The sequence below is a fragment of the Megachile rotundata genome, chromosome 8, assembly GCF_050947335.1.
Source record: "Megachile rotundata isolate GNS110a chromosome 8, iyMegRotu1, whole genome shotgun sequence".
NCBI classification, from domain to species: domain Eukaryota; kingdom Metazoa; phylum Arthropoda; class Insecta; order Hymenoptera; family Megachilidae; genus Megachile; species Megachile rotundata.
In genome coordinates, this window is record NC_134990.1 from 11,420,679 (window position 1) to 11,443,442 (window position 22,764).

Here is a 22,764-nt window from a genome sequence, read left to right on the forward strand (position 1 = left end):
GTGTGAATGTAGTATTGAACTCGGGTGTCGGAGACGTCCCGGGACGTACTCCCTAGGATTAGGCTTATTTGCACCCGGGTGGTATGTGTGAGAACCGTGGAGTGTGTTTTTGTGAGAATGGACTTTGCAATTTTTTAAATATAGCGATAGGCAGGCAGGTAGCTTACTTCTGGTGTGAATGAGTTAGTTTTAAGTAGGTAGGGCCAGAGCAAGCTTTCACGTTTCTCTGTCCTCCTCTCTCACACGTGAGATGCTTGCATCTGGGGGGTTTACGAAAAATCGAGAAGAGAAAAATTAAATATGAATATATTTAATATCTCTTGAACTCGATTGTTCGTTCAGGCCAGGCCTTTTAGTTTGTAAGTCGCAGTCGGGTTCTAGATCCGACTGCAAAAATGAAGTATACAGTGAAGTGAAGTGTAGTGAAATAAAATAATCTGCTCGGACATTCTTTTACGGACAGCGCATTCTAAGAATCGCTGGTCGTATATCTTTTTTCAGTATTTTTCTTGATTATCAAACTAACTTATTAGATATTACATAAAATTTCGATTTTGTTATCGATCGAAATAAATTGATAGTAATGCAATTTTATTTTTATAAAACTGTCTGCTATCTGTTTATGGAGATTGATAGGAAAATTGAGAATTTATGTAATTGAAAACTAAGAATGTCCGAGTTACCGTAAAATTTCGCGAGTGATTTTTGTGAGGCTTTGCCGAAGAGAGAAGAGGCTATATGCCGAAGAGCCCCGGCAAAATTTGCCAAAGAAGAGGGGAACTATTAATGGCTGTCCATCTTAGGATGGACAGTCATTTGTCACTATGCTCGCTATTATTTTCTTGTATTTTATATGTGCTTTTTGAACGATACGAAATGTATCGTCACGTTTTGCTCGAATTTTTACGAGCATAACCACTCGCGATTTTATTTGTATCCCTTCGCGATTCGAGATTTTTATGCCCTCCCAATTAAATTTCAAGATTAGAGATTTTTGCATAACTTCGCGATTAAATTTTGAGATTAGAGATTTGCATATCCCTTCGCGATTCGAGATTTTTATACTTTCGCGATTTTATTACGAAATTAGAGATTTTAGTATCCCTTCGCGATTTTATTGCGAAATTAGAGATTTTAGTATCCCTTCGCGATTTTATTGCGAAATTAGAGATTTTTCTATCCCTTCGCGATTATTTTATGAAATTAGAGATTTTTATATCCCTTCGCGATTTTATTACGAAATTAGAAATTTTTCTATCCCTTCGCGATTATTTTATGAAATTAGAGATTTTTATATCTCTTCGCGATTATATTTCGAGATACGATATTTGTATATCCCTTCGCGATTTTAATTTCCCTCAATTTTATGTGTTAATTATTTTTCTCTGTTTCAGGAATTGATTTCGTATAAAATGTTTTATTGTTGATTGATCTTGAATCCGTAATTTTTATTGTGTTTTCTGTTTTTCGATATTGTCGTTTCACTTTTTTTTCCTACAATTGTATAGATTAATAAACTTTTGTCTGTTTCAGAATTTAATTCTTGGTAAGCTCTCTGTTCTGTAAAATCTATGTTAATAAACTTTTGTCTGTTTCAGAATTTAATTTTTGGTAAGTTCTTAAATTGATCGAAATTTTCTATGTTAAGAAATTTTTGTGAGTTTCAGAATTTAATTCTTGGTAAGTTGTTCTCTCTTCTTAAATTTCTGTGCTAATAAATTTTTCTCTATTTTAGTGTTTCTTCTTTCGTAAGTTATGTTGCCTCCTCAAATCCGCAATTTTCATTGCGTCTTGTATTTTTTGAAATTCTTGTATGAAATAAAGAAAAATTTTCCTCCTCCTCCCACAATTTTCTGTCTTAATAGAATTTTGTCTGTTTCAGATTTTTATTTTATGTAAGTAATTCAATATTTCATAGTTGTCATTATTCTTGTCTGTTACAGATATTTATTTCAAGTAAGTAATGAAATCATTCATTTTTGTCTCAATAACTTTTATTTATTTCAGCATTTTATTTTTGGTAAGTTGTGTACAGTGCATTAGTTTTACATTAATTCCGAGCTTGTGGGAGGAAGGGTGGGCTCGGGCGCAGGTTTTTCGTCACGTCATGTGGCGAAAAGCTTGCGCACATTGTAAGTACCTCTTATTCTAAATTGCACTCATCTTTGTCACAATTTTTTAACTTAGATTGTAGTAATAGTTTGTTATTTTTTGTACATTTTTTTCTCAATTTCTCCAAACTTAAAAGAAAGTTCTTTCAACTTTCTTTCCTATCTTCTTGCAATTTTTACAAAGTTTTATATGCGAGTGCAATTTTAGAATAAGAGGTGCATGTAGGGCATTTAGAATGTATTATAGTATGCGTGAGTGTGTGAATGGTGTGTGTCCTGCATCCTGTACTCACTGATAGGGCCTCTAATAGTCTATCTCATTTTATTTTTAGCTTCAAAGTTTTCAAGACTTTATTTCTTCCTCTCTCTAACTTTATTTTTTGATTGGTTTTTAATTCTTGTATTTTGATTTCAGTTTCTCTTTCATTTCATGCGAGAATATTATTTCGAGAGTCAAAGTTTTTGGATCTCCTCGTCATTTCAATTGGGTCTTGAAATTTTTAATCTCTTTAGGTTTTTATTTCAAATTTGAGGTTTTCAAAGAGTACCGTGATTTTATTTCAAGTTTTGAGGTTTTTTAATCTATACGTCTTTTTATTTCGGAGTTGAGGTTTTTGAATCTATAATTTCATTTCGGATTTTGGGGTTTTCAAAGCATATGATCTCGATTTTTCAAAAGTTTCGTTTCGAATAAAGGGAGATTTCATTTTTTCCTCCTTCCATTTTCTGTCATAATTACTTTTATCTGTTTCAGGTTTTATTTTAAGTAAGTAATTTATTTTCTTTATTAATAAATATTTGTCTGTTTCAGGAATTTATTTTAAGTAAGTAATTTATTTTCTTTATTAATAAATATTTGTCTGTTTCAGGTATTTATTTTATGTAAGTAATTTATTTTCTTTATTAATAAATATTTGTCTGTTTCAGGTATTTATTTCAAGTAAGTAATTTATTTTCTATGTTAATAATTAATAATTATTTCTCTGTTTCAGGAATTTATTTTAAGTAAGTAATTTATTTTCTATGTTAATAATTATTTGTCTCTTTCAGGAATTTATTTTATGTAAGTAATTTATTTCCTTTATTAATAAATATTTGTCTCTTTCAGGAATTTATTTTAAGTAAGTAATTTATTTCCTTTATTAATAAATATTTGTCTGTTTCAGGAATTTATTTTAAGTAAGTAATTTATTTTCTTTATTAATAAATATTTGTCTGTTTCAGGTATTTATTTTATGTAAGTAATTTATTTCCTTTATTAATAAATATTTGTCTGTTTCAGGAATTTATTGTAAGTAAGTAATTTATTTTCTATGTTAATAATTAATAATTATTTCTCTGTTTCAGGAATTTATTTTAAGTAAGTAATTTATTTTCTATGTTAATAAATATTTGTCTGTTTCAGATTTTTATTTTATGTAAGTAATTCAATTTTTCATATGTGTCTAATTACATTTTATCTGTTTCAGATTTTTATTTTATGAAAGTAATTTTTATTGTTTCATAGTTATCTTAACTACTTTTGTCTGTTTCAGGTTTTTATTTTATGTAAGTAATTCAACTTGTTATTTTGTCTAATTACATTTTGTCTGTTTCAGATTTTTATTTTATGTAAGTAATTCAATTTTTCATATGCGCCTAATTACATTTTGTCTGTTTCAGATTTTAATTTTATGTAAGTAATTTTTAATGATCCATACTTGTCTCAACTATATTTGTATGTTTCAGGTTTTTATTTTAATGATTCATGTTTCTCTTAATTTATACATTTCCCAAGTATATTGTATTTTATTTGCGTATTTTTATCGAGTCGACTCGAGTTTTATTTCACTTTTATTCCGAAAATGTTAATATAAATATAAATGTTAGCATGAATTCTGCATGCATTCTATGGGTAAGGAATAGATCATCATTGAAGACTTCCTTCGAAGGATATCATCAACTAATGCATTAATTTTAAGTAATTTTAAGTTAGTTTTAAGTTGCGTCTATTGTAACATATTGTAGTATGCATGAGTGAATGTGCGAAATGCGTATACGCGAAGATTGAAGACATCGATCATCGAGGGATGCATGTGTTACTTTTAAGTTAATTTTATGCGTGCGTTAGTTTTAAGTGTATGCTTGTGGGCAGGGCGGGTGGGTCCCTGTAAGTGCCTCTTATTCTAACTTGCACTCATCTTCACAATTCTCAATCTTTGTACGCGTTAGCTTGTAGTATACTCAGTTATTTTTGTCAATCGTTCCGAACCCAAGTGGATCATTGGGGGTTCATAGCGCTGTGAACACGCGGCAGAGGTGAGCTGCAAGTGCTGGTGTAGCGCCAGGGACACATCTCTGCGGGGCCGATCGATTGATGAACCATCTCGATCTGCCGCCTCACGGCAGGGGTCTCCTCTCTGCGGTCAGACTTGCTTCAAACGCAAGCGGGGAGAAATGGGAGACCCTCCGCGGATGTGTCACTCGTTCTTACCAGTATTTTCGGTTCATCTCTGTCTCGTGGTTCACGTAAGCCACTATGGACTACCCTTTGACCCATGGAAGGCGAGGTTCACTTGGCGAAAAATACTGATCCTCTTTTCTCACAGAAAGTTCTTCTAACTTTCTTTTCTTCTTGACAGAAAGTTCTTCTAACTTTCTTTTCTTCCCCTTTGCTTTTTGACTTCGTCATAGATTATTTGAGTGCAATATTAGAATAAGAGGTACCCTGCGTTAAGCGTGTGTGTGTGATCCCATGGGATTAGTATTAAGTTAATGTATGCGTGCGCGTGTGATACAAGTTCTTTGCAAATTTGTCGTAAAGAACTTGTATGCGAGCCTACGAGCTAAGTAGAGTCAGAACTCATTTATCCTTCTGATAAATGAGGTTGCAATGGAGGGTGGTAGGGATTTGGAGTTAGGGCGGGTCACTATTGTAACGTAGCCACCTCCTCGTGGTGTGACCTGGTAATCGATATCGTTTTCTAAATATTTTTCACGAAATTATCTTTAGAAAACGATATCGAGCTAAGAGCTACGATTAGAACTTGCAATTTCTTAGTTACATTTTTCTGTTTTATATTTCGATTCTAAGTAAGAAATTGCATAATTCATATTTCTGAATTCACAATACTTTTCCAATGTTGATTTTTCAAAATTTTTGTGTTAAATACAGGAAGATTACGTATCTTCACCCACAATTTGCAACTTTAATTGTATTTGTTTGTTTGAGGTTTAAATTTTGTATAAGTAAAAACATTGTTCACGTTAATTACGAGCTGTGGGTGGAAGGGTGGGCTCGGGCGCAGGTTTTTCGTCACAGCATGTGGCGAAAAACTTGCGCAAATTGTAAGTGCCTTTTGTTCTAACTTGCACTCATCTATACAATTTTTTAACTCGTTACATATTAGATTGTTACAAATTAGATTGTTACATATTAGATTGTATTAATAGCCTATCATTTTTATTGTCAATTGCTCGAAACTTTAAAGAAAGTTCTTCCAACTTTCTTCTTTTACTCTTTTCTTTATATACTTTTACATTATACGAGTGCAATTTTAGAACAAAAGGCACATTTAGGGCTTAATCATTTTTGTATGTTTCACGTTTTTATTTTATGTGGGTAATTTGTTTATTCATACGTGTTTTATTTGTATTTGTATGTTTCAGGGTTCTACTTTAACGATTCCTGTCTGTTTTAATTTCATTGAGATGTCTCACGTTTTGATGTTAATAATTCTTGTTTGTCTTAATTTCACTCAGATGTTTCTGGTTTTTATTTTAACTAGATAATCTTGCATTTCCTTTTCTGTTTCCTTTTTCATTGTCACACCTATTTATTTTACAGGTAATGAATAGCTCATCATTGAAGACATCGATCATCGAGGGATCATCGAGGGATGCGTGCGCTAGTTTTAAGTTAATTATATGCGTGCATTAGTTTTAAGTTAATTGTAATCGTGTGGGAAGGGTGGGTGGGTCCCTGTAAGTACCTCTACTTCCAACTTGCATTCATCTTCTCAATTCTCAATGTTTGTACGCGTTAGTTTGTAGCATACCCACTTATTTTTTGTCAATCGTTCTGAGCCCAAGTGGATCATTGGGGGTTCATAGCGCTGTGAACACGCGGTAGAGGTGAGCTGCAAGTGCCGGTGTAGCGCGAGTGATATTCTTTGCCCGGCGGGGCGGATCGGGGTTGGCACCTCTCATACTCTGATGTGCCTCCCCGACCCGCCGCCATTCTGCCAAGGGGCATCACGGTCTGGGTATCCTCTCTGTAGTAAGACGCGAGAGCGCTGGGGGAAATGGGAACCCTCCGCCAACTGGGGTGTATCACTCGTTCTTGCCAAAGGTATCTTCGGTTCATCTTTGCCGTCGTGGTTCACGTAAGCCACTATGGGCTACCCTTTGACCCATGGAAAGCAAGGTTCGCTTGGCGAAAAATAATGGTCCCCTTTTTTGACAGAAAGTTCTTCTAACTTTCTTTTCTTTTTAATAGAAAGTTCTTCTAACTTTCTTCTCTTTTTGTAGAAAGTTCTTCTAACTTTCTTTTTTGCCCCTTTGCTTTTTGAATTCGTCATAAATTATTTGAGTGTAATCTTAGAAGTAGAGGTACCCTGCGGCGTTAGAATAAGTTAAGCGTGCGTGCGTGGGATCCGATGCAATTAGTATTAAGTTAATGTATGTGTTTGTGTGTGTGATACAAGTTCTTTGCTGGATTGTGGTAAAGAACTTGTATATGCGAGCCTATGAGCTGAGTAGAGTTAGAACTCATTTATCCTTCTGATAAATGATGTTGCATTTGGAGGGAGGATGGGATTTGGAGTTAGGGTGGGTCGCTATCGTAGCCACCTCCACGTGGTGTGACCTGGTAATTGGTATAGTTCTCTGAAGGCTTTAAAAAATCTTCAGAGAACTATACCGAGCTAAGAGCTACGATTATAATTTAATTTAGAATTAGAATTCAGAATTTAAGAGCTACGATTGTAATTTTACTTATAATATATGTATATATAGTTGTATAGATTTATATAGTCATATATATAGCTAACCTAACCCAGCCTAATGTAATCTAACCCAACCTATACATTCATAGTTTACAGTGCAATTATAAGAATTTTTGAAAAATTATGTGGGATCATTAAGGAGCCCTCATTAGTCACCACTGCGTGTTCCGGCTAGGTACGGCATTGGCAGGAAGCTGTGATGTCAGCTGACGCATGCGCATAAAGCTCTCGCGTGAGATAAAATCTCATGACTGCCCAACACTGCTCCTAGCACATTCTACTAACCGGGTATCAGGAGCAGATTTTGGACCCCATCTGTGGTCCCACTATGCTACACAATGAACCCTCTTCTACGCAAACTATGGGTGTGCCACCTCTTTGCAAATTCTGTTATCCTAATACTTCTGAAGTCCTGATAGTAGGAGTGCAAAAGATGACACAGATAGTATTTTAAGTACCTTCACAATCCCATGTTATCCTATACGAAACTTCGGAATACCGTCATGTTCCGATTGTGGTCAAATTTTGCAAATAACTCTTTTTTGCAAAAGGAAATATTTGTAAAATGAAATGAAATTAAATTAAGCTAAATTAAACAATTAAAATTGATTTTAATGGGCTTTTTCGAAAATTGAACAAGTGGTGCCATCTCTCCGGCGAACGGGGTGAACTACACACTTTTGAAACACTGCTTTAATTAGTTCCTGTCTTCTACCACTAGATGGCGGCGCATAAAACCGGAACTCCTAGGGTAATATCTTAAGCGTGATTAAAAATTAATATTACTTTGCTAAAGTCAAAATTATTTGGAGATTGGTCTTGCACTAGTATGTAATTCGATTAATATTGTAATTAATTAAGCTAATAAAAATAGTTATCTTCATTCCATTAAACCGAAGAAGATACAAGTGGCGCCATGTAGCGAAACTACGCGGGAAAATTTTTCGAATCAACAAGTAAACTCGCACTGCAACAAGTGGTTACATGAGCTGTCAAGAAATGAAGTAAAGGAAACGCATCAGCTTTCGGTTTTGGTTACAATTATTTATTTCCATTGTCCTCTTTGGCTCCAATACATATAATACTTGATATATAATGATTCAATAATGTTCATTAAATACGAAGTACGAAACCTATCTACGCTAAATTCGTCTACAATCAATACCTTCATTTTTTATTCGCCATACAATATCGTCAATACAAATGAAACGTTCGGTAATAAATTATTAGGTAGGTAAGCGTTTATTTTATCATTTTTTTTTTGTTGTTTTTGGTTTCAATCATTTCTTTCTCTCACACGTGCATTCTTTTCCTTTCTTACGCTCTCAATCATCCTAATATTACACAGAATCACACGAAGCGTAAAACCGAACCTACCACGGATCAAACGAACCATTTTGAAAAAAGTCCACGATAGAAATCCCGCAACTGTTCTATCGATCGATCGCCTTCGTTCCTTATAAAATTATCTTAAACAACGAGAAAACGTTTTAAGCATCGATGGGAAGACCGTGTGAACTACGAGAAGGCGTTCATCAAACACGAACGAACGAATTATGTGTCTGTGTATGTTGTGTAAAAACCTCGAACGACTTTTCATCGAGCAGTCACGGTGAAACGAAACGACACGTATTTTTTAATGAAGTTTTACCCCGCATTGTGCTACGGCCATTTTGTTGTGTTTCTTTGTTTGGTGACAATCACAGCCCCACGTTGAATAGTCGAACGAAGAGAAAGAAATAACGACAGAATGTCCCCTTTTTCTCGACTTTTTGTCGACCATTTTCAGGGCAGGATTAAGGCTTTTTTACACCTTTGTTTTTAGAATATTTTGGTATGCATGCATTTGGAATTTTGGGGTTGTGAGATATAGGGATGTAGAATTTGGAATTTTTTAAATTTTGGTATTGTGAGATTTGGGGGTATAGGATTTGGTATATTTGGAATTTTTATATTTTATAATTTGGGTTGTAGGATTTACAATCTTTAGAATTTTGGGGTTGTGAGATTTGGGAATATAGGATTTGATATATTTGAAATTTTTATGATTTACAATTGTGGATCTAGGAGTTGTAATCTTTATGTTTTAGAACTCAGGAATCTAGTATACAGAATCTTTGGAATTTGAAGACCTACGATGGAACTTTGGAATTTAAACACTCTTGGACTTTATGAGATTTACAGAACTTCAACACTGGAATTATCAAACTTATGAGATTCACTGCATCTTTGAGGTTCATCAAATTTCAATACATTACTGTTTTAAGTTTTCTGAGATCTCGACACTTGAGAAGTTGAAAGCTCTAGTATTTGGAGACTGAAATATTTGAAACTTGAAAGTAACTTTGGAACTTAGATTTTGGTTCAAAATTCTGGGACTTTAGGTACTTTAAGATTCATGAAATTAAAAAGAGAAGAATCTTATAATATTTACAATTGAATTTTGATATTTTAGAATTTTAATCCAGCCCTGACTACTTTCGACTGCCTTTCAATCGTTCCCAAATTCGAACAGATCTCATTCTCTCTAAGTTTAAATTTTCTTCGCTATCAGATACTATGAATGCTACAAAATGTGCACTGGAGATGTCTACGGATGTTCATTTAATTTTAGCCACCATAACTAGTGACATATTCCAAATGTTTTTGAAGAGACTTTTACATCATTTATTGGTAACAAAGTAAGTTGAAAAGTAAGATTAGAAGTATGTACAGTAGAACTCTGTTTATTCATAATTTATAAGAAAACTGTTAGTTGCAAATGAACTTATACCTCTAATCATATAAATTATTAATGATATTAATATAACTTCTATTAATAATTATCTTACAAATTTTTGAATTAAATATAATAATGACATACATAAACAGTATATGAAAGAAATGATATATAAAATCCATTGAATATTACAAAGTAATAATTTAAAATTGTTATCAAAAGAATAATGAATTATTACAAAATTAAACAGAGCTATACTGTACAAATTTATAAAAGTACCACAAGAAAGAATTAATTTATTGCTTTTATCAACAGATGGATATTATTTACTGATTTAAATAGTAAACTAGGTAATAGAGTCTTTTGAAAAAATTTAATGAAACAGAAGCATTACCCTGCATCACCAAAATACGACACAAATTGTATCCTACGTTTTGCACACGAATTACAATGTTGAAACAGCTCGAGATACACGCTGATCAATTTTGAGAAAGTCACAAGATTAGCAGCTTTAATAGAAGTAGAGAAAGATCGCTATGAGGCTACGTTCGATTAAGATTTTTACGTCGCGTTCAATTGACCGTTCTGATGTACAGTATCGAGAACGGTGGGCTTCCTTGTGGAAAACGGCGATGTAGGGGAAGGAAAATTCACTACTCATTCTTTCTTTATTTAGCAATTTTGCAAATAGGTTTGGAAATTTAGAAAGTTGGACAAATGAAAATTTTTAAATTTGGGGATTTATGGGGTTGGGGATTTAGGGATTTAGGGGTTTAGAGGTTTGGGGATTTAGGGATTTAGGGGTTTGGGGATTTAGGGATTTAGGGGTTTGGGGATTTAGGGATTTAGGGATTTGGGGATTTAGGGATTTAGGGGTTTGGGGATTTAGGGATTTAGGGATTTGGGGATTTAGGGATTTAGGGGTGTAGAAATTTGGAAATTTCAAAATTTCAAAAATTGTGAATTTGGAATCTTAGAAATTTGGGGATTGGGAAATTCTGATACTAGGGAAATTGGAAACTTAAGATCTAGAGGAATAAAAAATTCGCAGACTTGGGAATTTAGTAATTTGAGAATTTGGAAATTTGGAAAATGTAGAATTTGGTAATTTGGAAAATTTAAAATATGGAAATTTGGAAAATTAAAAATTTGAAGTTCCCGCCAAACCCGAAGACGAGTAGTCGAACACTCCTACACTAGTCCTAACCCAAAGGAAGTCCCTAAGTCACCGTCTTTAAAATCGCGTTCAATTTATAAACCGCGTCTAACCGCAGAGAACTACAGTCGTGTTTTTGGCATCAGTCGCGTATAATAAAATGTAGAAAAATCTATATTTTATTAAATCGTGCATCGACGCGCACTGTAAATTCTTTTTGTTGGATAAAATCGACGAAAGATAAAGCTTACAATTTACGTAGGTGTTTTTCTTGTAAGTACGTTATTCTCCATTAAATTCTATATCGAGTATCAAATCCGAGACACATCGAAGAGAGATTTTTATCTACTGAACCAGCTATTCAATCAACTATCCGTTTTTTCCCATACGTTTATATAAACCGCTATAAGCTCAGAATATAATATATATGTATATATAATAAATATATGTATATTAGATGAATTTATCGAGGGTTCTTCCCAAACGTGGATACAAAGAGTTTTAAAATGGAGACAATTCGAGTAATTTTCGCTTATTCACTTTCTATATTAATGCACGTGGTATATGATTACAAGAAAGATAGCCTGAAGTGAGCTGCTCCAGTGAGCCGAAAAAAATCAGAAGATACAAAGTAAGCGTTGACGGCACGACAATGTCAGTTTTTCCCAAAAGAAAATGCAACAATCTCTTATCGTATGTACTTATCAATTAGTATTATTAATAATGCGTTAAAGTAATCGATTATTATAAGACGTTTAGACAAGTTTTAAGAGGTTATATATATGTATATATATCGATATTAGCTTAAACAAGATTTTTGTACTTTCTTAGAAAATTGCATAGCACGAGTAACTAATTCAGCGTTTTCTAACAGAAATCATAAAAGGTCACTGCGATTGTGGCGCCATTAACACCGACTTCAAGCACGAACGATCGCTTCCGACCGTGGAAACTATGAAAATTCCTAGATCCATCGGGTAACGTTAAAAAATATACCGATTCCAGCTATCAATTGCGAGCTAACCTGTCGCTATTAACGCATGCGAAAGTAAGTACCGGAAATTATTGTCATCCGTATATTTCTAGAACTCGTTAACTAACTAATCGTCATCTAACGTAGGACATCAACGGAGAGAACGACGGTGTGCGAAGCGCGGATATTACAGTTACGATTCGTTAGATTAAGATCATCCGAACATGGAAAGACTACGATTGGAAAATTTATTGTTCACGGATGACGGATTTACGGATATTCGACTGGATTCAATATGATTGCAAGTTTAGTAATTTCAAGATTAGGAAATTCAGAAATTGGTAAAATGATTGTTTGCATTTTCCTCTTTGGGAAGTAAGGAATTTGGGGATCTAGGGATTTTTAGATTGGGAGATTCGAGGATCTAGGGACTTTGAGATAGAGGGATTCAAGGATCTAGGGATTTGGGGGTATAATTTGGGGATTTAGAACTTTCAGGATTTGGGGATTGGTGGATCTGGGGATTTGTAGGTTCAGGGACTTGGGGATTTAGGGATTCGGGGCTATAGGGATTTGAAAATATAGTAATTTGGGAAAGTAGGGATTTGGGGAATTAGGAACTTGGAAATATAGTAATTTGGGAAAGTAGGGATTTGGGAATATAGAGATTTGGAAATATAGGAATTTGGGGGTTTAGGTATTTGGGAATGTAGAAATTTGGGAATTTAGAGATTCAGAAATACAGTAATTTCAATATATGATTTGGAACCTAACCTAACCTAAATGAAACTATGATTCGGAACCTACCCTAACCTAAATAGATTTAAAATTTAACCTAACCTAAATGTCAATATGATTAACCTAACCTAATCCTCAGTCGAATATCCGCTCATTCCACCGTCAAGTACTATGAATCTATTGCACGATTAATTTCTATGGCCGCTCTTTTCAACTAAAACTTGAAGGTGATCGAACATTCGGATGATGGGTAATATTACACCACAGGCACGAAACAGTCCAACTAACAGCAGTCGTCCCTATTCGGTAATCACGTAATAGTATTTTATTTTTTCTTTTTTATGTGTACGTATATTTAATAAATTACGATTTGCACTATATACTTCGTTCGTTAGCACTAGTGTCGGTATTTCTTTTCATCGGAGCGCTGAACAGCCACGAAGCGAACATTTGACGTTCTACAAACGTGACACGCGTGTTTCGAGTAAAAATTTGTTACCTTTTAGAAGAGATAGGCACAATCGATGGCAACGATGAACTTTCGGGAAAAAAGTGTCTCGCGCGTTGCTTCGATCAGTCGTTCTTGGATCGTTAACCCTTTGAGTGCTCTTGACGCATATATACGTCCTATAACTATGACTTTCATCTCTTAGCGTTATTCTCTAAATAAAATAATTGTTAATTGTTATGACAACAATTAATAATTGTTAATTAACTCTTACTGCCATTAATTACAATTTGAAAATATATAATTTGAGAGATAGTATCAACAAATTATGATTATTAATATTTAAACATCATACACTTATTATAAAATCACTAATAGTACTTTGAAAATTTTCAGGTGAAAATTTAATAAGTAATGTTACCGACAGTGAGTTAACAACGTTATCGACAGAGGAAATTTCGTGAGTTAGCAACGTTACCGACAGAGAAAATTTCATGAGTCAGCAAGGTTACCAACAGTGAAAATTTCGTGAGTGAACAACATTGCCGACAGTGAAAATTTTGTGAGTCAGCAAAGTTACCGACAGAGTATATATAAAATACATAGAAATAAAAAATTATTTAAACACACTCAAAGGGTTAAATAAACGTTCCCTTGATTCAACGAGTTTTTTCCCCCACAGTTTCACTAAATGGCATCATCTACTACTAACTGTTCGGACACTTCAGGAGTTGATTTACATACATCAGAAATTCTCCTGCGAACAAACGAAATTCCACGAACACCTAATCGTCGCTTGAATAATTGAGGTAGAATTATACACGGGTAAATTCGGGTACGCTACGAAATGTCGATGAATGGAAACGGAAAATAATAATCCGCGAGCTTGAATATTAAGAAGCTTCCTCGAAGCGTAATATGACCGTGATTACTAAGAGCGTGTAACTTCGAGTTATTGTTAAAATTATTGTTACATATCTAACGATATTATCGATACATGTTACACTTACGAACTGATTCTATCTAACGACTAGAAACCCGATCTATGTGTACTATCACCACTGGTTTACGTTTATATACGAGATGCGAACTCCATTTTGGACAGGAAACAACGAAGTCGACCTAATGCGAAGCTGTGTCTGTAGATCTCCTATTTATCCCTGAACATCTATCAATTACTGCAGATTCTTAATCAAAAAATCTCTACAGACTTGAAACTTCTGATGTTTAATTATAAAATGTCTTTAGTCTTGAAACTGCTGATTTTTAATTAAAAAATGTCTACAGACTTGTAACTGCAGATTTTTAATTAAAAAATGTCTACAGATCTGTAACTGCAGATTTTTAATCAAAAAATGTCTACAGACTTGAAGCTGCAGATTTTTAATTAAAAATTGACTGCAGACTAGAGACAGCAAATATTTAATTAAAAATTGACTGCAGAGCAGAGTCTGCACAAGATATTTAAATTGTGATACAAGATATTGAAGACAGTTCTCAAATTCTCCAATATAAAAATCTACATTTTATAATTACTTTCAAGTACTTCTTAATATCATTAAAATCTCTGCAAGCAATTTCTAAAAATCAGCGACTACCATAAAAGTTACAAAATTCAGACTACACTTTCCCAAGTGTAAAAACGAATGATTAAAAATCCAAAGCATCAATTCCTAATTTAACTCAGATCTACCAGTCGAGCTTCGCAGATCGTTGCTAGTTGATTAATACCCCACCAATCAGATTTAACTATGAAAACAGAACTCGTTCCCTTACAAAATATTTGTGCCGTTTTATACAAAGAAAAAACTTAAGCTTACCACCCCTTACTATTCTAAATAAAGTATGATACAGAGTTTGTACAAACGCGTCGCGTTACACAACCGATGAAACATCAGTTTGAAATTCCTGCGAGGTTATACGCGTACACGCTCCACGAAATCCGCGTAATTACACTCTAGGAACATTTTGGGGATCGAAGTCCACCGATCCGAGGCTTCCGTTTCCGGTTTCGCGCCTCGTTTTCCGATCGTGTCAGTCGATTTTACCAAGCTAAAAGCATCGACCAAGACGATCGGTTATCAACAGATCGCTCTGTTGGTCGCATTCTTTGTGCCAACTCTGTATAATACATACAGAATCGATCTTCTATTTAATATATAGATAGATAGATAGATAATATAGCTGTAAGTACGAGAAATGCATGACTGGTCGACGTTTAGCTCGCTTGAACTTAAAGTTCTATGTACAAACGTACGTTTAGCGACGCTAAAATCGCTCGAAGCGGGAGCGATTTTCAAGCGTCTCCGCCATCTTGGATCAAGATGGACGCTCTTCGCGTATGATCGGAACTACCGGATTTATCCTGGATAAGACACTATCGACGCGATACGCGAGGTGTAAAATACACTCATCTTTGTGTACAAAGAACGAGCTCGATTTTAACTGCGATTAATTTACAGCTTGTCGTTGTGGAATACAAAATGCTGCTATCGCTCTTACTGATTTACCCTTTAGGTATCAAACAATTCTTTTAATATTGTAATCTTATTTGTAAGACTCGAGTAAGATTTATCAATCTGTTAGTATTTATAGCATTGTAACTAGAATTTTTGTTAGGGTTCAATCAAAATATAATTGTAAAAATATTAACACGTCACAAAAATCATTGAGATTCAAAGAGATCATTGTAAGTCCATGACAGAAGTTATGTTTGAAACTTTTTTACTTTCAAGTTTATAATAAACTTGGTTGGTACAAACTGTTTAAATCAAAGTTAACGTGTTAATATGTAGTTAATGTGTTAATTATCTAGTACGAAAAGGGTAAATCGTTCGAAACATAGTTTGAATCGATGTCTCAATTTTCGTCAGCGGTTTCAAAGACGACTCTGCGTTGCAATCCGCGCGAAGCATCTCGATTCGTCGTTTCGAATTCGGCTTGAAAAATACATCGCTCGCGTGTCGCCCGAATCGAGAAGCCGGAATCGCAAAAACGTGTAATCTCGAGCGACGAGATTTCGAGACAAGTGAGCCAACGTGTCTTTGCCACAAAGTACGTCCCTGACCGCCCTGCTGCCGCCCCCAGGTCACCCTCTATCGCCGTCTCCTGCCCCATCGTTTCTGTGCTCGATTTTTCATTTTCGTCATTCGCAATTTTGCGTTTCTTTGCAGCCTCGATATCTCGAACTACGCGAGCGAAAAGCGGTTTGATCGTTAAGTTTATTTTTCGCATTGTTCGGTGACAAGCGTGAAATCTGAGGTTCGAACATTGGTGACTCGAAATAATACCTTTAAGAGATTATGTTAATATTATTGTAGTTAAGACTGTCTTTAGAAGGTTACATAAAATTACAGCAGGTTACAGTATTAGTGCAATGTAGGATCATTAATTTAATTTATAATGAATGTGAACATGTGAGGTATCTAAGGTTTTATGAATATGAACATGTGAGGTATCTAGGGGTTTACGAATATGAACATGTGACGAATCTAGGTATTTAGGAATGTGAACATGTGGAACCTAGGGACTTTAAACCTACTTAAATCCTAATACAATGAATGCAAATTTACCATATACAATTAATCCCATATTGCACCATACTGAACAACAAAGAACCAAATTATAAAACAGAGAATATTACAAAACACAGAATATTATAATAACAGAGAATATTATACTAGACAATGTTATAATAGAAACAAAAGACTCAGAAAGGTATTTGAAAGGTCAGAACATTAATTCCCATAAAACAAATGCAGATTTCACGCCTTTCATAGCTGATGCACGCAATAAGCAAGACCGCCTGGCTACACGAATACACCTTGCCAGACATGCTAATTAGCGATATCTCAATTAATCATTGCTGGACGTTGAAAGCAGTTTTGGAGAAGCAGCAGCACGTTCGCGTTAACGAGCACGATTATAAACGATGTTAAAGACGCTTTCAGATATTCAAGATCAAAGTTGGTTCGACGCTTAAAAATGGAAGTTGGCCTCTAAAATGGTTTCACCTCTAAAAGGCACTCTCCGTACCGAATTATTATTGTCGTATCACCAACTTTTCTACATGGAAGAACTATTCTTCAATGTGCTCGTTAACGAGTGAACGTGCCGCGACATCTTTCTTTGCATCTTGATGGCGAATCGGCCATTACGCACTAGTTACGCAGTTTCTTGCTTCGACAAAATGGCGCCGGAGTGAAAGCAAAGCCACTATTTAGCCACGGACTTGCCTGAAGCACAGCGTTGTTCGCTCAAGGTTTCGTCAGATATGGCCGCGTTATTGCCACCGTGTAGTTTCATCCCGCTACATGGCCGTTCGGCGCGATGAAACTCGATTGCACGCTGAATAGAGTCGCGTTCGGATTATCCTTCGAATCGAAGGATTACATTGTATAAAGTCACATGGAGTGCAGAAGCGTGCCTCGATTTATCACTATAAAAATCGTGTTCTCGATCGGAAAGCCCACGGATCTATATTGAGCAGAAACGTTAGCTAGTTCGCTGGTATAGCTTGTGCTCGAAGCGATTACGTTGTCGAAACGTACACGTCGACGATCCGATCGGTCCCTTTGAGCGTCTCAAAGATTACCGGCTCGATAGAAATTCGGTATACTTATCATCTAGGTCTCTTACGTTAATCGTGGCCGCCGATTGGCGACGATAGCACCGGGCGATTTAGATACAATCTCGACGAGAGCTTCTGAGAATCAGATTTTAGTCGGTTTTATAATTCGGTTGTCGAATGCGAGCTTTAAAGAGCTCTGGTTTCAATTCTCTCCAAGGGATTTCTCTACGGTTTTGAATACTTTTTAATATTTGCTTCAAATTATTTTTAATACTTGCGTTAGCACAAATTTTATTTCAGATGTCAGTGTGGTTTTTAATATATTTATTGTCAAATCGAGTTTTAAGATTATTTATCTAATTTCAAGCAATTTGATGTAGTGGAGACTAGTTTAACCCCTTGACTCGCGACGCACTGTGACGCACCATGTTATATTCATCACAATTGAATTTTGGGTTCAATTCAAGTTTTTGGCTATCAATTTCAAGTAACTTAAGACATGAATGCAGTGGTTTGAAACTCATTGGAGGTTGAACAAGTTTAACTCCTTGACAACGTCACACTCGTGACGCACTGTGACGCACCATGTTATATTCATCACAATTGAATTTTGGGTTCAATTCAAGTTTTTGGCTATCAATTTCAAGTAACTTAAGACATGAATGCAGTGGTCTGAAACTCACTGGATGTTGAACAAGTTTAACCCCTTGACGTCACACTCGTGACGCACTGTGACGCACCATTCTATATTCATCACAATTGAATTTTGGGTTCAATTCAAGTTTTTGGCTATCGATTTCAAGTAACTTAAGACACGAATGCAGTGATCTGAGACTCATTGGAGGCTGAACAAGTTTAACCCCTTGACAACGTCACACTCGTGACGCACTAGTGTGACGCACCATGCTATTCTCATTGCAACTGAATTTTTGTTACAATTTTAATTATAATCTTCATAATTAAGGTAATCTTCTTAATGTTCTATATTTGTCAATATAGCAATTGACAACTATTAATGATTCTTGATAACTATTGTTTCAAACTGAACTACGTAATTAAAAATTTGTACGTCAAGGAGTCAACGCTATTTCAACTTGTGATCTCGTAGTATTTGAAGAGTTCATACGAACAGAGCATAACGTACAAATAAAAACCACACGTAACAGAGTAAATCCCTTGGTAGAATATGTAGAGGGTTAACGAACGAGCACCGTGGTTCCCTGAAGGAGGTCCGCGAGGTCTCGACGTGTACGCTTCGCTGGGGCAGGCGAGGGTTCTTCCTAGAAAAGTAGAAAAGAAACCCGGGTGCGGCGAGCGTCCCCCTTGGCCCGTCGGGCCATCCCAAACTGTCAGACGGACGGGTCGCTGCCGGGGGCGGAGCCCGTCTTGCTGCCGTCGACACCAGCACCGCCACCGTCGCCGTCGGCGCCCGCACCCTCTCCGCCCCTGTACGGCGAGCCGCCGGCCCCACGCGCCGACAGACCTCGGAAATCCAGGTTGTACTGAAAAATAAGTCCGATTTAATTAGATTATTGTAGGGAGTTCATGGGGGAAATTAACTAGGAGAGTGTACGTCGGAGGATGAATGTCTTGGGACTTCTTGTAAGAATCTATGGTTGGGGCGTTTTTATATGATTTGGGGAATTTTGTAGTTATTGAGTTATTGTGTCATTGTTAGGTTACAATGATTTGAATCGGAGTATTATTATTGGAGATTGATTGTAGTGAAATTGTTTTTGGTGAAGGATTTTGCAAATTTATGAGATAAATTCCCAAATTTATAATTTTCCTAGAAAAACCAAATTCTACAATTTTGATAGAAACTCTAAATTTTGACAATTTCCCTAGAAACCTCAAATTCTACAATTTTGCTAGAAACCCTAAACTTTGACAATTTCCCTAGAAACCTTGAATTCTATAATTTTGCTAGAAACCCTAAATTTTGACAATTTCCCTAGAAACCTCAAATTCTATAATTTTACTAGAAACTCTAAATCTTGACATTTTTCTTACAAACTCCAAATTCCATAATTTCTCCCAAAACCCCACATTTCAAAATTTCCCTAGAGACACCTAATTCCGTAATTTCTCTAGAAACCTTATGTTGTGAAAATTTCCCTAGAAACCCCAAATTTCAAAATTTCTTCCAAAACCACAAATTCCACAATTTCCCTAGAAATCCCAAATTTCACGATTTCTTTATAAAACCTAAATTTTAACAATTTTCCTAGAAACCCCAAACTCCATAATTTATCTCAAGACCCCAAATTCTACAATTTCCCTAGAAATCCCGAATTTCAAAATTTTCCTAGAAACTCGAAATTTTGCAACTTTCCTAGAAACCACAAATTCCAAATTTCCCCTAGAAAATATAAAATTCCACAAGTTCCCTAGAAACCGCGAATTCCAAATTTCCCCTAGAAACCATAAAGTTTCACAATTTCCCTAGAAACCACAAATTTCAAATTTCCTCTAGAAACCATAAAATTCCACAAGTTCCCTAGAAACCATAAAATCCAAATTTCCCCTAGAAACCATAAAATTCCTCAAGTTCCGTAGAAACCACAAATTCCAAATTTCCCCTAGAAACCACAAAATTTCAAAATTTCCCTAGAAACCCTAAATTCTAAAATTTCCCTAGAAACCCCAAATTTCACAATTTTCTCCAAAACCCCAAATTCCAAATTTTCCCTAGAAACCTCGAATTCCAAAATTCCTCCAAAATCCATAATTTCCCTATAAATCTCAAATTCCAAAATTTCTCCCGAAACCCCAAATCCTAAAATTTCCCTAGAGATCCTAAATTTCACAACTTCTCCCAAAATCCCAATTTTTCTCCCTAAACAACCACAACAGAATAATAACGTTATCGCTAAAATAATTCAGAGCCCCAAATTGAATATCCCCAATGATTAAGTTAGAATATCTTCAATAATTAGTTACGCTCACAAAGAGCCGATTATTATAGATCAATAATATCCCAGAATTAATTTCCTCGCATAATAAGGAATAATTAATGCGCGCTTAAGCACATAATCAAAATCTAATTACTCTTATCTCCATTAAGCCCCAAAACATTTTCGCCCGACGCATCGATTTTCTAGTTAACATCGTAAATGAGCTCGTTTAATAGCATCGTGACTGTTAATAATGCTCTCACCGTGATAATACGCAAACATTATTACTCTGTTATAAGAAAGCTAATTTTCGAAAAATTCCAATGTTATTGTTATTCCAAAGCGTCTCGCACGAGCAACGGCTTATTTTTCCGTGAAAAATAAGCACAATTAGTGTCCCTGACAACGTATAAAAATTTACGAAATTACGCCCGGTTCCTGCAATAGAAGGCTGAAAACAGTAAACTAGATCGATTAGCGTAAGTTACATCAGTATAAGCGAAAGCAAAAACCGTGATAAGTAAGAAAAAACACTCAAGCACTTACCATCTCGGGCAGAACTACGCGTAAAATGCCACATGAAAAAAGAAGCGTTAAGAAAAATCACCGCGCATCGATCGATCTCCTCCGCGGTTTTAAATCCGAGTTAAAATTTCATCGAGACCAGTGAACTCGATTAACCCAGTTCGCAAGTTTCGCGAGAAGTCCCGATCGATGTCCGCGTGCAGTAAGCGCAAAAAAGTAAGGAGGCAAAAAACTGAGGGAAACCAAAGTCGAACCTGTGCAACGTAAAGAACAACGCTTCGTGGTGTGCGCGTAGTAGCGTAGCGGTAGCACGCGCGTACGCGCGAGCATCGGCGATCTGTCTCTGTTATCTGGGCAGAGTGGCGTGTCTTAAGTGCTGCAGCTGTGCGTGGTGCAGCTGCAGCTGCAGCATCTGTAGATTCTGCAGACAATTCGGTGCCTGCGGTCCACAACTGGACGTTGTGGTCGTCGAAGAGTATGGCAGGACCGAGGGATGCACGAAGGACGCGGAATTTCGTGAACCGGTGCTCGACCCGGTCGATTGAGGAACCACGGACGGGCTGAATAATGGAAAATTCAGACCAGGTGCACGGAGGATGCCGTGCAACTGGGCGGAGGTCAAAGGATGAGGGTGCACGTAAGGACTTGTCGAGGGGAGTAATTGAGGGCTAACTGGGTACAAGCAATCCTCTTCGCCCAGACCGGGTACTGTTGTTGGACTCAGCTCCACGTACTGCGGCATCGTGATATTGTGCTAGTCGATGAATACATGGAAGGAGACACTTTAGGCGTGATACGATACATCCTGCGACCTGCACTACTCTGTGCGAATATTTCTCTGAGATTATGCTTTTCTTCACTTGTCAAGTTTTAAGTCGTTTTAGATGGTTTTTGATTAGTTGGTTTTTAGTTGGTCGTCTGGGATAGTTTTGATGAGAGTTTATTTATGGTAAAAGCGAAATTACAATTTTTATGTACTGCTCAATTGTAAGTAACTTCTACTCTACTTGTAGGGAATCAGTAGAACAATTAAATCGATATGATTTATCATGTTATTCTACTTGGCTGATCACCTGAGTTCATTATTCTAATTGTCTGATCACCTATGTCACAAATATACTTGTCTGACCACCAGCGATGATGAATCTACTCGAGAGCTGATTCTCCATGTCACTATTCTACTTGTCCGACCACCAGTGATGATGGATCTACTTGAGAGCTGATTCTTCATGTCACTATTCTACTTGTCTGACCACCAGTGATGATGGATCTACTTGAGAGCTGATTCTTCATGTCACTATTCTACTTGTCTGACCACCTGTGTTGATCAGAATATACTGGTCTGATGTTCCATGTCATTATTCTACTTGTCTGACCACCTATGTTCATCAGAATATACTGGTCTGATGTTCCATGTCATTATTCTACTTGTCTGACTACCTACTTTCATGAATATCTTTGTCTGACTGCCTATGTCATTATTCTACTTGTTTGACCACCTATGTTGATCAGAATATACTTGTCTTATCTTCCATGTCATTATTCTACTTGTCTGACTACCTACTTTCATGAATATCCTTGTCCTACTGTCTATGTCATTATTCTACTCGTCTGACCACCTATGTTGATCAAAATATACTGG

General features: G+C 35.9%; 1 protein-coding gene and 1 long non-coding RNA gene across 6 annotated transcripts in view; one reads left to right on the forward strand and one right to left on the reverse strand.

The window, feature by feature from the left end:
* Window positions 1-8,119: 8,119 nt before the first annotated feature.
* Window positions 8,120-22,764, reverse strand: part of alpha-Catr (alpha-catenin related) — a 118,237-nt gene continuing 103,592 nt past the window's right edge. For 3 of the 5 annotated variants that reach the window (XM_076534896.1, XM_003705430.3, XM_076534895.1), the window contains one exon: window positions 20,359-21,876. In XM_076534896.1, the coding sequence (XP_076391011.1) occupies window positions 21,469-21,876 (408 nt within the window). In that variant the 3' untranslated portion in view covers window positions 20,359-21,468. Of the gene's footprint in view, window positions 19,203-20,358; window positions 21,877-22,764 lie in introns of those variants that run through there. The other 2 variants (XR_001096623.2, XM_012290400.2) reach the window with 2 other exon arrangements.
* On the forward strand, window positions 9,656-13,759 carry LOC105663139 (uncharacterized). Its single transcript, XR_013039193.1, has 4 exons — window positions 9,656-9,777; window positions 10,131-12,019; window positions 12,092-12,988; window positions 13,527-13,759. It is a non-coding gene; the product is annotated as an uncharacterized LOC105663139 (long non-coding RNA).